The 12,704-nt window shown below is 38.0% G+C and overlaps 1 protein-coding gene and 1 long non-coding RNA gene across 3 annotated transcripts; one reads left to right on the top strand and one right to left on the bottom strand.

The window, feature by feature from the left end:
• Positions 1-90: 90 nt before the first annotated feature.
• Positions 91-5,837, top strand: LOC112565609 (akirin-2-like). The gene is made up of 4 exons (XM_025241158.1): positions 91-510; positions 2,008-2,337; positions 3,568-3,639; positions 3,948-5,837. The coding sequence occupies exons 1-4, from the start codon at positions 330-332 to the stop codon at positions 3,956-3,958; spliced, it is 594 nt and encodes a 197-aa protein (XP_025096943.1). The 5' UTR covers positions 91-329; the 3' UTR covers positions 3,959-5,837.
• Positions 5,588-12,591, bottom strand: LOC112565610. 2 transcript variants are annotated; one of them, XR_003099449.1, is made up of 2 exons: positions 8,325-12,591; positions 5,588-7,342 (listed from the first exon to the last, which is right to left on the bottom strand). It is a non-coding gene; the product is annotated as an uncharacterized LOC112565610 (long non-coding RNA). The 2 variants fall into 2 exon arrangements; XR_003099450.1 differs by having other exon boundaries at positions 5,588-7,321.
• Between the last annotated feature and the right edge of the window lie 113 nt (positions 12,592-12,704).

Genomic DNA, 12,704 nt, shown 5'->3' with positions numbered 1-12,704 from the left:
GCATACTACTCTTAATAGGCAGAAAATTGTTTTTACTTTATTTATCGTACTCTGGAACACAGTTCGTTTCGTTTTAAATGGTTTCAGTACTTTTGCATGTAACCAAGTCTACAGACAGTTTAAAACGGTTGTGGTATTTGTTTGGCTTGGGTTAGAATTAAATCGCGCCCATCGACCTCTACATTCTGCAACCTGTGCTTAATTCTTTTACTGCAAAGTGGATTAATCTTCGTATTTTCAGAAAACGCTTCTCATTTTTAACGTGAAGTGTTACAGCAAGCTAGGCAGGCCTTTCTTGCAACGAAGACCGAATCGGCTTCAGTGGCAAAATGGCTTGCGTTGCTACTTTAAAACGAAGCCTTGAATTTGATCCATTGCACAGTCCGGCCCACAGCTTTCCAAAGCGACGCAGATGTATGCCAATAACTTTATCAGCTTCTCCGCCGCCAACAAAAGTGCATCAAACGAGTAATTCGCCATTTTCGAGCATTGCTCCGAAGTTAACCTCAGGTGACTATGAATTATGATCTTAGTTTTTAATTTGCGTTGTTAAACTTCAGCTTCATATCTAAAACACTTTAGCTGAGTTTAGTAAATTTTGTCTTCCATTATATCTGCTAATGTAAGACGATGTACGCAAGTGATGTTTTCTTTGCACTGTTTAAACAGACGGACTTATTACGTAGGCAATTTCTGATCCGTGATGTTCATTACATTCTCTTCGCATGCCTCGCTTCAACATCGAGTCTCGCTCAACGTCGAGTCTTGCTACAGCGGCTTGTGGTTTTACACTTAGATGTTAATATAGAAAATTGTAAAAGAAGGATGAATCTTGAAAAAGATATTAAGAACTAATTAGTATTATTTCCGATCCCATCAGACTTGAGTAGTAAATATGTTTGTAAAGCTCATGGGCTTGGTTGCCACTGTACAAGACGAAGAGTCTGTATATGTGGCTGTTAAAAGTTTCAGAATTTGCGCTATAATATCTTGTAATAATTGTCTTCGTTGTACTATAACATAGTCAGCAGACTGCGTATAATAAGAAAACATAGCACAGCTGCTCTAGGAGCTAAAGATGCCATTTTTTCTAAACCAAATAATGAGGTTAGATTTAGGGTCAGTGTAGGGTTTTTTTTTTTAATTTTCGGATAGTAACCATGGCATCCATAAGAACGTTAATGCATTATGGGCTCCTCCAAGGTAAAGATGTTCGGAAAACATAAGTATATAACATAAGCAGTAGATTTTAAAATGAACGAAATCTTTACAAAATACCTACTGACAGTCAGTCGGTAATGTAAGCTGGTCTGGTTTGTTCATGTAACCTGGTACAACACTTTGTCAAAGACTGCCCTTCAGGGAGCCTTAATGGGTGGTCAGTGCAGTGGTTGCCAGAGGAGGAACTGGCTTACAGTGGACTAGTTTTCGTGCATAACCGGTTATTTAACACCCAAGACAGGTCTGAGTGGTAAAGGTCATTCATGACCTTTTCCTTTATGAGTAAGATGCTAGAAAACCTACTTTTCTCATGGCCATCTTCGTGTGAGGCAGTTCCCATCTCTTCCTCGCTGTCTTACCTTCCCCATCCCTCTACCTGGGTATTGAGCCAGTGCGCCTCTCAGTTTGGATGCCAGTACTTTCCAGTTCTCCTGAGTGATGGGCCACTATCTTACTAAAAAAAAATGGCTGTTTGGCAGTATGCATTGAGAGAGGTCAAATCTCACAATGGCACCTAAATGTGATTTTCCCTTAAATTTTTTGTTAAATCTTCTGTCGTCATCAATTCTTTGATTTGTAGGTTTGTGTTGAAGGCATATACAAATGTTTTGGTTACAGTCAAATATGTGTCTCTGCTTGGGTAGTTATTTATCCCTGGCCTGGGTGAATTCTACTTTTGGTGATTGGATGATGTGGTTACGGCAGGGTCAATTTGACTTTGACTCAGGCTGGAGGTTGACATTGCTATGGCAATAAAGTTTTTGGTCAAAATTTTTCTTATTGCAGAGAGAATATCAGCCAGCATTGCTAACGAGATGAAAAGAATGCAGAGGCGGAGACAGCTTATTTTTCCATCCACTTCAGCAAGTCCTCCTCCAGCGGCATGTTCTTCTGCAGTCAAGCCTGATGATGTTCCATCACGATCCAGTTCTCCAGAACATTCTCCCATAATGTCAGCTTCATTCACAGCACTTTTGAACTCCGTCTCTCACAACAAAAAAGATGTTCCACTCTTCACTTTTCGTCAAGTCAGTCTTCTTTGTGAACGCATGATGCGAGAGAGGGACGAAGAGGTCAAGGAACACTATGACAGGGTGCTTAACTGCAAACTAGCAGGTAATAGCATATAAGTGAACCTGTATTGTTATATAGCTCCAGATATACCCAACAATATAAGACTTTTGTGACAGGTCAGACATGTTAGCAAGTGCTCTTTATAGATCCTGTGATGTTTTCTTGAGACATATGCAAGATGATTCCATTTTTTAACATAACATTTAGCTGGTTTCTAAAGCTTTTTTTATATCTATGTTATTCTAAATATGATAGTTTGGAGTATGGCCCAACACACACATGCAGATACTTGATCAGGGACAAAGGTACTTGAGTGTGGAATGGTTTGCCCTGTTGATTTGAATATCCCAATTAGTATCAGTACATTGTCTTTTTGTTTGTACATTGATGATGCTGTTAGGGTCTGTGAATTTCAATCAACTGTGACTTGCACATAAAAAAGTTAGACATATTTTTCATGGCTGTAAAAACTGCAGAATGACAAGGCAAGGTTTATAAGGATTGTTTGTGGCAAAGAAGAAAACTATCATAACATTGATTTAGTGCACAGTCATGCTAAAAATAAAATGCAGATTATTCTATGACCTCGAAAAATTTCACTTTAGGGTGCAAAAGATCTTTATCATACTGAGTATGATAGAATAGTTGATAATGTGAACATAATGCTGAATTTGTTACATTTAATATAGCTTAATCTTTTGATGAGACTAATAACCAGTTTTTAAATATGTAGTAGAAAACAAAATCTAATTATATAATAATAAATGCAGCAAGCACATCACCTGCCCATCAGTCAGCTGAAAGTATAAAAGAAAGATAAAAGCACAGGGTGATTGGGTTTTGAAACAGGCTTAGCAATCAAAGGGGAGCATGAAATGAAAAAGAACAAAAATTTGGCAAATTTACATTTGACAAATAATGGTATATATCAAATGAAAAAAGAAGAGGTCTCCACTGTATTCTGCTGTACATCAAATATGTAGAAACAGTGAAATTGTTTTGTTGAAATCTTACAGTAATTACTGAAAAAGACACCAACCATTGCTCGTTTTACTGAGATCATGGACGAATGTGAGGACTGGAAAAATGAAGTTGATGCTAGGAAAATTCTAGAATGGATTTTCTGAAAGTAGTACTGACCATAAATATCATTGTGCTTGAATTTGTTTTTGTTGGGGAATTTGCATAACTCTGTGTATGAAGATATGGGTGATAATTACATATGCTTTGATCCTTTTGACTTTTATCGTTATCGTGGTTTCTTCCCTCCAGAACAGTATGAAGCATTCTTAAAATTCAACCATGACCAGCTCCATAGACGGTTTGGTAATTCTGAAATGAGTTGTAAGTATTCAGCACTGACTATTTTGACCACAGTTGCAAATATTTTTTTCAAAAGATGCACATGTATAACTTATGTTTCACAATTTTTATTTATTTTTATGTAGTTAACATGTAGACAGCATCTACCAGAAATTTGCAGGTAGCTTATCAAAAGAAAAAAATGGCTGTCTGAATGTTAGTAAATTTATGGCCATTTTTCTCTTCATTTGCTCTTTTTCCCCAGCTTCCATCATCATAGTTATTAATTAATACACCCTTTCCATTCTGGAGTTCTTATGCAGGTTTTTTTTCTTGGTCTTTTTTTCCAGATGTATCATAAACGTGGAGAGAGCGAAGAAGGGTTTCTGTTTCCTGGATTCTTGTGCATTTTATGTAGAAGTTACTCTTGAGCGGGCAAATTCAAACCACCATCTATGATCAGAAGAAGCAGACAGTGGATTCATGTTCCCAAACATTCTTGATTATTTGACATTATGCATTGTCAGGAAGTACAAGAGAAACTTTTCTTTTCAATTCGACACTGATATATGAGTGTGATGGATGAATGAGTCTTACCTAGTGGAAATCTAGAAACTTTTATTTGGGGTTTATTATTCCCTAGTTTGTATCTGAGATTCTTATTTTCTAAATGTCATGATGTTGACGCTTTCCAAAAGCCTTGTTTTGTTTGTTTGGTGGGACTGGAGATGTCTAGGAGTAAGTGTGTCAAAGTCAGTGTGATTTGTATAAAATGGGGTCTCTGAAACATTTGAAATTTTTTTTTTTTTTTTTTCTTAATAGCAGCTGACTTCAGCCTAATCTGACTTCAATCCCTAATCATCATATTTCCCTTTTGTTCAGAATTTATTATAGTAATGCTGTCTTAATTTTATAATTATTTATGTGTCTTATGACAAATTCATTATACTTTAATAGGTTTATTAATATGTCTTAAGCTGAAGAATGTGTAGCAGTAGTAAGAGTTAGTAGAATAAAACAGCTTTTGACAACCAATTAGCTGCATAAGCATAATTGATTTTGGAAGTCACTGATGATGAAATAAACCATAAAATCTTTAATATACTACTTGTAAGCAGCTCAATTTTGGTTTATTACTTTCATACTAGAAAATGTATTCGAGTTTTTCTTTTGGGGGCTAGCTGTTCCTCTTGATCAATAACATCTAATCTTGACAAAAGTGTACCCTGCATGGATCACTATCAAGATCTAAAGTAGTACTTAAGGCGTAGTGTACATGCTATTAATGCAATCAGCATGCCTTGTCCTCGATATAAACTAGTTGCCAGTCTAGTGCATTCATTCATGTGCACATTCCATGCATTTTTATAGGCAAACATGGTTACTTTTTTTTTTTTAACTCTGTTTTACAGACCTTAAGTTCTGATGCCATTGCATGCAGTGTTGCTGCTCTTAACACATGGATCCCAACTTTCATTGCCATTTTGCAGATATAGTGGGAGGATTGCTTTGAATGATAAAGACTGTATTGTCACTTGATAGCTGTATAAACTATTTTGGTTGTGGTTGTGCAATAACGGATTATCAAATTATTCCTTATGTGTTGATGATGATGATGATAAAGCACAGTATATCAATTTTTAGTGACTCAGCGCTGTTGGGACAACTTTAGGTTATAAAAGATAATCCGAATCTTCCCCTGCATTCGTGGTATTGACATGCAAGAACAATTGCACAGAATGCGTGTCTTCGTGCATATTAAGGTCTAGATGAGTTCTTCATTTACATTCTTTCAGACATAAACAATACCAGTTGTGGTTTATGCTCCAAATTAGTTTTGTACGATTGAAGGGTTAAGATCCTGTGGCTGAATAATCTTACCTAACTGCGAGCATGACCTGGATTGGTACTAGTTAATAGCAGTTCTCATGAGAGGATGGATTGAGGTTCCAGCATGGCACAATTATTGTAAAGAATCTAGTGGCTGGGGTTTTTTTTTTTTTTCATGTTAGTGTTTACTGACCAGCTATTGATTTAAGCAAAAGTATTTACATGTACATAAATTGAGCTTTGTGAATACCTTGAAGCTTTGACATTTATTCATGAAATAATTTCTCATCAGAAAGCTAGATATTTGTTGCCCTCTGAAAGGTTTGTAACTCTTGGCAAAAGCAAGTGTAAGATTATTGTAAGCTGCTGTTGATTGCATGTTTCAGTTTCTAATAAACTTTTTATTTGTATTAGTTTTGTGTGGTCTTCGTTTATTTAGCAGATAATTTTCAGGTTATAGTTTTGGGAGTTTTTTGTTGGTTTCACAAAAAATTTGGTTTATGTAAATGGCGAAGTTATGGGGGTGGGGGCAACTTAAACTGCTATGAGAACAAACATCTATCTTTAATCATAAAGTTAAAACTTTAAAAACCTTGTAGCTGATGTGCCTAAACTGAATTGGCTAGCATGCCATATGAATACATGCCTACCTGCTGTAAACTGATTAAAACTTACAAGTGTGTGCTACAGGGTGTTGAAATCACCTAAATTTATGAGTTGTAACTAATAAAGACACTTTCTGTTGATTGATCAGCAGACTTGGGTGATGTTCTGGTAATGAATCTTGGCTGTACATAGGCAATAATGCTGCCTTTTATATACATAAATTTATACAGTGAAATTAACACAAATTTCAGATTTAGCACTCCCATACATTGCCATTAAGCTGCTAAAGCATTTTAATTGTTACTGGTAGTCATCAGCAGGCTGTAGTCTCCAAAAATCCCTGCACATTTTCTAAACCCATATGAAAGCATATCCCAGCAGACATGACTGTTTCTTAAATTTTCCAGTGGATGCAGCCATCTAATTATAAAACCATCAATAAACCTTGGAATGGCTATTGAGTTATTAGTACTGTGCATGACATGCTTAAACACTTATCTCTGACCCAATATATAAGAGATAAAACTGCTCCCTGCTGTAATTTTCTCATTTTACAGATTACAAAACATGTATAATACAAAATTTCTACATGTTGGCACAATCTGATGGGTTAAAAGGTCAACAAAATATATTTTATGAGTTACATATGGTCGCAAAATTATGATTTTAATACCACATAAATTAGTATCCTGTTAATATAAAAATCATGAATATTTCATTAGAATACCTAATACCTATTGATCTTTCACGACATTTAACATTGCTGTTAAGCAACAAAAAGTTTCCAAAAAACTTAAAGTTAGTTTATTCTTTGTTGCTCCTTTAAGGAGCATAGGGCCGCAACAACACCTTGCCAGCAGAGCCGGTTTTGGCCAGCCCCGCTTTCGGTTGGGCCCATGTGGTTCCGATATCCCACAACGTTTAGTAGGTATATATCGTGGCATGTTATCCTTAACAACAATGAAATGTGTACTATTCATGTATTTGACATTTCACACATTTTGGTTTGATGCCACCCACTACTACTGTAATATAATTTCTGGGGGTAGAAAAGAGGAAAAAACAATTTCATGAATGCCTTTTCGCTGTCTCTGAGGCAGGTATACATTTAACAGCTAGTCTAGTAACAAGTTTATGACAGCTTTCTATTACTCTTTACCATGTCTCTCTTTATTACCTTTCATGTGGATTGCACGTCCTGGCCACTTGCATTTTCATGGCAATGAACTTGTCCTGCTGACATGTCTCAGCGTGAAATCTCTTCATTGATACTCCTATGTGGCATGGACTGTTTCACACACATGAAAACCTGTAGTTAGAAATGATCCTTTATCAGTGAAGTCTGTAAACCTTGCCTTCTCCCACAAATTCCTATTTAAAGATAAGTGCAATTTATCTTTGTTGGGTTCATAAGAGGCTTATCATTGTTGAATTGTATTTAAATGCAAAAAAAAACTATATTTTGTACTAACAGTGCAAAGTTAAATTTCCTCATGAAATAACATACTGCAATGAAGGCCAAAGATCATACAATTTCACTCAACCACTCATCACCCACAAACCAAACAGCAGTCTTCAGCGTGTATCACGCAGATATATGTATAGCAGAATGAGCCAGGTTCATCATGGGTCTCACTAATCTTTCACCACTGCAACTGCCTTGAAAAAGGAATGTTTTGGCCTTAAATGTTGTGGTAAGACACCCTAGAGCAGGGGTGGGCAATTAATTTTCCCAAGGGGCCGCATGAGAAATTGGGATGGTTTTAGAGGGCCGGACTAATATAGTTAACTCAGTTTTACCCAAAACTGTATATATAGTATACATACTGGCGGGCGGGCCAGTCAGAGACAGGAGGCAGGCCGGATCCGGCCTTTGCCCAGGTCTGCCCTAGAGGACAACAGCCCACTACTTCCATAAGTGCTGTAAATGTGGTGGAAGAAGACTGCACTTTTATGATACGTTTGTCTTGCTAACAGATCTCCGATTGTGTATCTCTTGGTTTGGTTTGGCTTGTTGATTTTATTAAATCCTACATGGTCTTCTATGTGCAGGATCCTTTGAAAATGTGACATTGTCCTCTAATTTGGCTGAGAACTTTCTTTTCTCAAAGAAAAATTATACAGGGACCCTATTTGAGCTTTCTAATTATACCATATGGCTCTCATGGCTTAATCTTGAATCCAAATAGAATGATTGCTGCTGGTGATCACCTGCTTTAATAAAAGTTGTTGTCTGCTCAATTTGAAGATTTTCTATATTTTGTGGCATATTAAGCAGTTTTGAATTTTACCATATTTTATTCCATTCTGTAGGATACCTTTGTTGACACACTGAAGAATCAATCATGCAAAGAGACTGGCCTTCTCCACTTTATAGACACCTACATTTCAAAGGCATAAAGCAACAGTTTAATAAATAACACTAGTCCACAGAGTCACACTTTAAATTACAAACAATTTTTATCTCAGTGACCTTATATTTTTATCTTATCACTTAGTCATTTATAGCAGTAGTTCTCAAAGTATTTCGGATTGCAGACCAGTTTACTAAAGCAAAAAAAAAACAAAAACGGTGGACCACCAAGGCCTAATTAAGGTCACTATGTACCGTGAATTTCAAATTTAAATTGCCGCATTTGTTGCAAAGCTCGCGCTGTGACGTCAAGACCTAGTGGGTCAGCCAGCCTGTCATGTGAACGAGCAGTTGGACATGGAGACAATTAACACTGATGTGAAATCAACACTGGACTAATTAACATATCTGGTGATTTAAACATCACTTTGCTGACATATGATATCAGCCACGGACCACCTGACATGCCTGCTGCCCACACTTTGAGGACCACTGATTTATAGCATATTAACACTTAGCATTGTTTTTTTTTTTAAATCCAAGCCCTGGTATTTGTAAATGTGTAAAGATCAACCATCATGCTTCTGACAGATAATTTTAATTATTCTCGTGTAACAACTATATATCACAAAACAATGTTAATGACAAGAGATAGCTCTGCTAAAAAAAACTTTGTATATATATATACAGAGAAAATCTAAGACATCTGCAAGTATCTATAAATTATAATTTTCACTCACATATATTAAACAGAAAATCGCACGTACCTGTATGATGGATGTATATATTCTTCTATCTAGACATGTACATAGCTCCTTCTCCTTGTTCCCCCAGCCATTCCACCGCCTATTCCTCCATCCCCTAATCCCTCCAACCCCTACCTTCACCCACCTTTTTAGCTTTTGTCCCAAGTGGTCAACTCTAGCTACATCCACAGCTAGTATGCTTGGGTTGTCTTTATTCTCAATGAATTCTTAGTGCATTAATCAGGAAGACCAGTGAACCACTCTTCTACCCCTTGATCTTTCCAACATGGGTGACCCTAACAAGACCAATGCTCCCATCGGCACAGTTCTCAGGATTATGAAGACATGCGAGCCCCATCTCCACTGCTCATGGCAAGGTGGTGGTCCAACAAGGAAGGGCGGGGAATAGAAGGGTTAGTAATTAGAAGAATTAAAAGTAATGGAAGGCAAACACAAACAGACATGTCCAACCTTCTGTTCCTTCCTGGGCAGTAATCACTGTAAAATGATGTCCTCTGCTGTCACATTTCTATAGCTGCTGGGTTCTTGTGAGACATCTTATTAAACATCATTAAATATCATATAAGCATTTACAGACACATACACACAATACACAATCACACTTACTTAGCCAACATCCCTGCATGAAATCGAGAACAGCCACTTGGCACTCACCAGATGGATTAGTTCATAAGTAAATCAACTTCATCTTAGTCCCCATAGAAGCTTCAAATACACGATCAACAAGGCCAAACCCCAAGTAGGACCTTAAAAAGAGAAAGGAAAAGCAAACATAAAACATCTTCCCAACCATAAATTGACTTGTGACATCAAGAAATGGATGAAGTCAGCAAGGGAGAGCTGGATCGAAAGCCAGTGCAGGACCATTGAGGAGGGAATGGCATAGAGCGACAGCAAAGGAGTATACCAACCACTAATGACCTACAAAGACAGATCAACACAAGACCTCATGCAGTCATCGTATACCAATGGCCACTTTCTCACAGAAAGCAATGCCGTAATCAATCTATGGAGTATAGATATTGCAAAGATACGTACAACTTCTAGCTGAAAACAGTCAATAAGTTCCTTCAAAACAACTAGACTGCAACTAGTGAAACTGCAGACCTCAACCCACATATATAAAAGACAAGTTCTGCGAAGAACTCGGCGTCCTCATTGCAGGTGTCCTAAGATATAGAAAGATTTTCATGCTAGGGTAGTGGCCCAGCGTGAGCTCTGGGATAGCATCATTGGCAGGCCCGACGTCAGTTAATGTAACAGCAATGGTCTCCTGCATCTGAAGACGAGAGCAACGCAAGACCTGCCAACACCGTATTTCGCCTGCAACCTTGATCAGCCATCACCACCGACAATAAACTCTCTCATTTTTACCTTTATTTTTAGTCAATCATCGGCCTCCGATGAACGAAGGGATAATTTATCGGTTTGTAACAACCACGGGTCAGCCGAGACCAGGGATGATATAGTAAACATATCAGTTCAATTTACTAGCACCATTCGGTCATCTCCGCCGCCCACCAACACAGCAGTTATGTTGAGTAAGACCGATATTAGTCGAGATATATGAAGTTGAGTGCTTTGAACACTCCAGGAGGTTGTGAAAGATTTGAACCTTAATTAGTGTAAAAGTTCGAGTTATTAACGGTAAGAGAGTGAAGGCACCATATGCAGCTTTAAAAAAAAATTTTTTTCGTGCTTTTTTTTTCTGTTGGAATTTTATTTAGGCCGAGCGAGAAATATCTGCAATGGATAGTGTAACATTGAGCCTGTCTTGTGTGCACTTGCCTTCTTGCTCAGTTCACTGTTGATATATTGTTAGCAAATGTAGATAAAAGCAATTGACGTAACCATACGACTACAACTGTAACTGGAAAAAGCTATTTACTGTCAGTTTAGTCCAAAGGACGCGTAAAAGTCGTCTCACTCTTCTGCCTCGAGGCCCATGGTGGCTATCGGCAGCCCTGAGAGTCATCATTAAATCTTTTGCATTATGCCGGTTACCCCAGCTAAAGTGGGGCGTTCGTCTATGCAGTTAAAGACGAGTCAAGATCGGCTAGCCAGAACAGTCGACTTAAAAGTGTAGTAAAGGCTGTGACGGCGGTGATGAGGCTGTGGCGTGCTGTGACGTCAGCGAGGGACAGGAAGTGTCGGTCATGTTAGGATTTGAACTCAATTGTGATCGGTGCTGTGTTGTTAGTTGGATTAGTGATATATATATTAGTGATAACAATCAAGATGGCTATAAGTAACGTCCAACCATATCATAGCATCAGCTGACACTGGGATCGAGTTGGTGTCATCGGAGGATGGGACTTCGTTGAAGGAAACGAGAGTCCCGTGTAATTTCTCATATTTAACACAACATCCTATAAAACATTCAACTTTTACCACACGAGCAAACGCGAAAACAGACGAGATTCAAACTGATCATACTCTTTACGAGATTCTAAGCAGTTTTGTTTTGCCTTTACAATCCTTTTAAATAGCGTGATCTGACCTTTCGCATATCAAAAATTGAAAGCCCAAAGAGCCCCGCTGATGTAAGTTTGATAGATATATGTACACCGTATACGGTATGTACATTTTGGTCCAGGGGCCAGTGCTGTATTTTCGTAACTCCCGACACCATTTTACTGTATTGTGCGTACTGCCAAAAGCCACCTTTATTACATTTACACATGCAATGTAATGTATAGGAAATAAACGTTGTGCAGCTCTTGTATTCTTCGTTTCTCTAATCTGTCGAGTATTGACGTCCATTTGCCGACAGGACTCCATCTCTCTGTGAATTACTCCCATATAAATGGAGCGACAAATTCGATCCTGCCCGGTAGTGGAGTAGTTAAAACACACGATTATTGCCTTCACTGTAAGCGGCGCTATCCGGGTTCAAATCTCGTCTCGAGACACTATGTGACCCCTGTCCACAGGGCTGGGTGTCTGGGTTTTCTCCGGTTCCCTCCCCACTCGATCCTTCTCAATAGTGTGATATCTCCTACTAAATAAACCAACATATGCTATTACCTTTCATCATTTGCTGACCGCTCACGATCCTAACTGCGTGCACTTTTTCCTGATATTTGCTGTCACTACATAATATTAAATGGACTGTCGATATTGAAATCAAATTGTAAACATACGATATATATATATTTCATGTTAATATGTGCAGTTCATGATTAATGAAGGGGACCTAAAAAAGTCACCATCCTGTGGCCACAGATTGCTGGCTCTCGACGGCGCTGGCTCAAACAAAATGCGATGTAAATTTGGCTTTGGTTGAGGCACGCCATTCAGTAGTATGTTACCATTCCTATTACATGTATTAAGCTAAACACGAGCAAGTCAACCAAGTTATTCTAGATGATTCGAAATAAGTTCATTTGACTGCAGTCGCTCGGTTCAAGCGATATACTTTCGCAGCTGTCTGTAACTTCCGTCGCAATTTCTGCCCTCGTGTATCGCTGTTCCGCACTGAAGTGTTTACAGCGAACGATTTTATTAACCTGCTTTAAAAAATAATAGTGTATTAAAGATTACAGTAAAAT

This window comes from Pomacea canaliculata, linkage group LG6 (genome assembly GCF_003073045.1).
Source record: "Pomacea canaliculata isolate SZHN2017 linkage group LG6, ASM307304v1, whole genome shotgun sequence".
In the NCBI taxonomy this organism is placed as follows: Eukaryota; Metazoa; Mollusca; class Gastropoda; order Architaenioglossa; family Ampullariidae; genus Pomacea; species Pomacea canaliculata.
The sequence above is the reverse complement of the archived record's forward strand: the minus strand, read 5'-3'. Positions and strand labels throughout refer to the sequence as shown.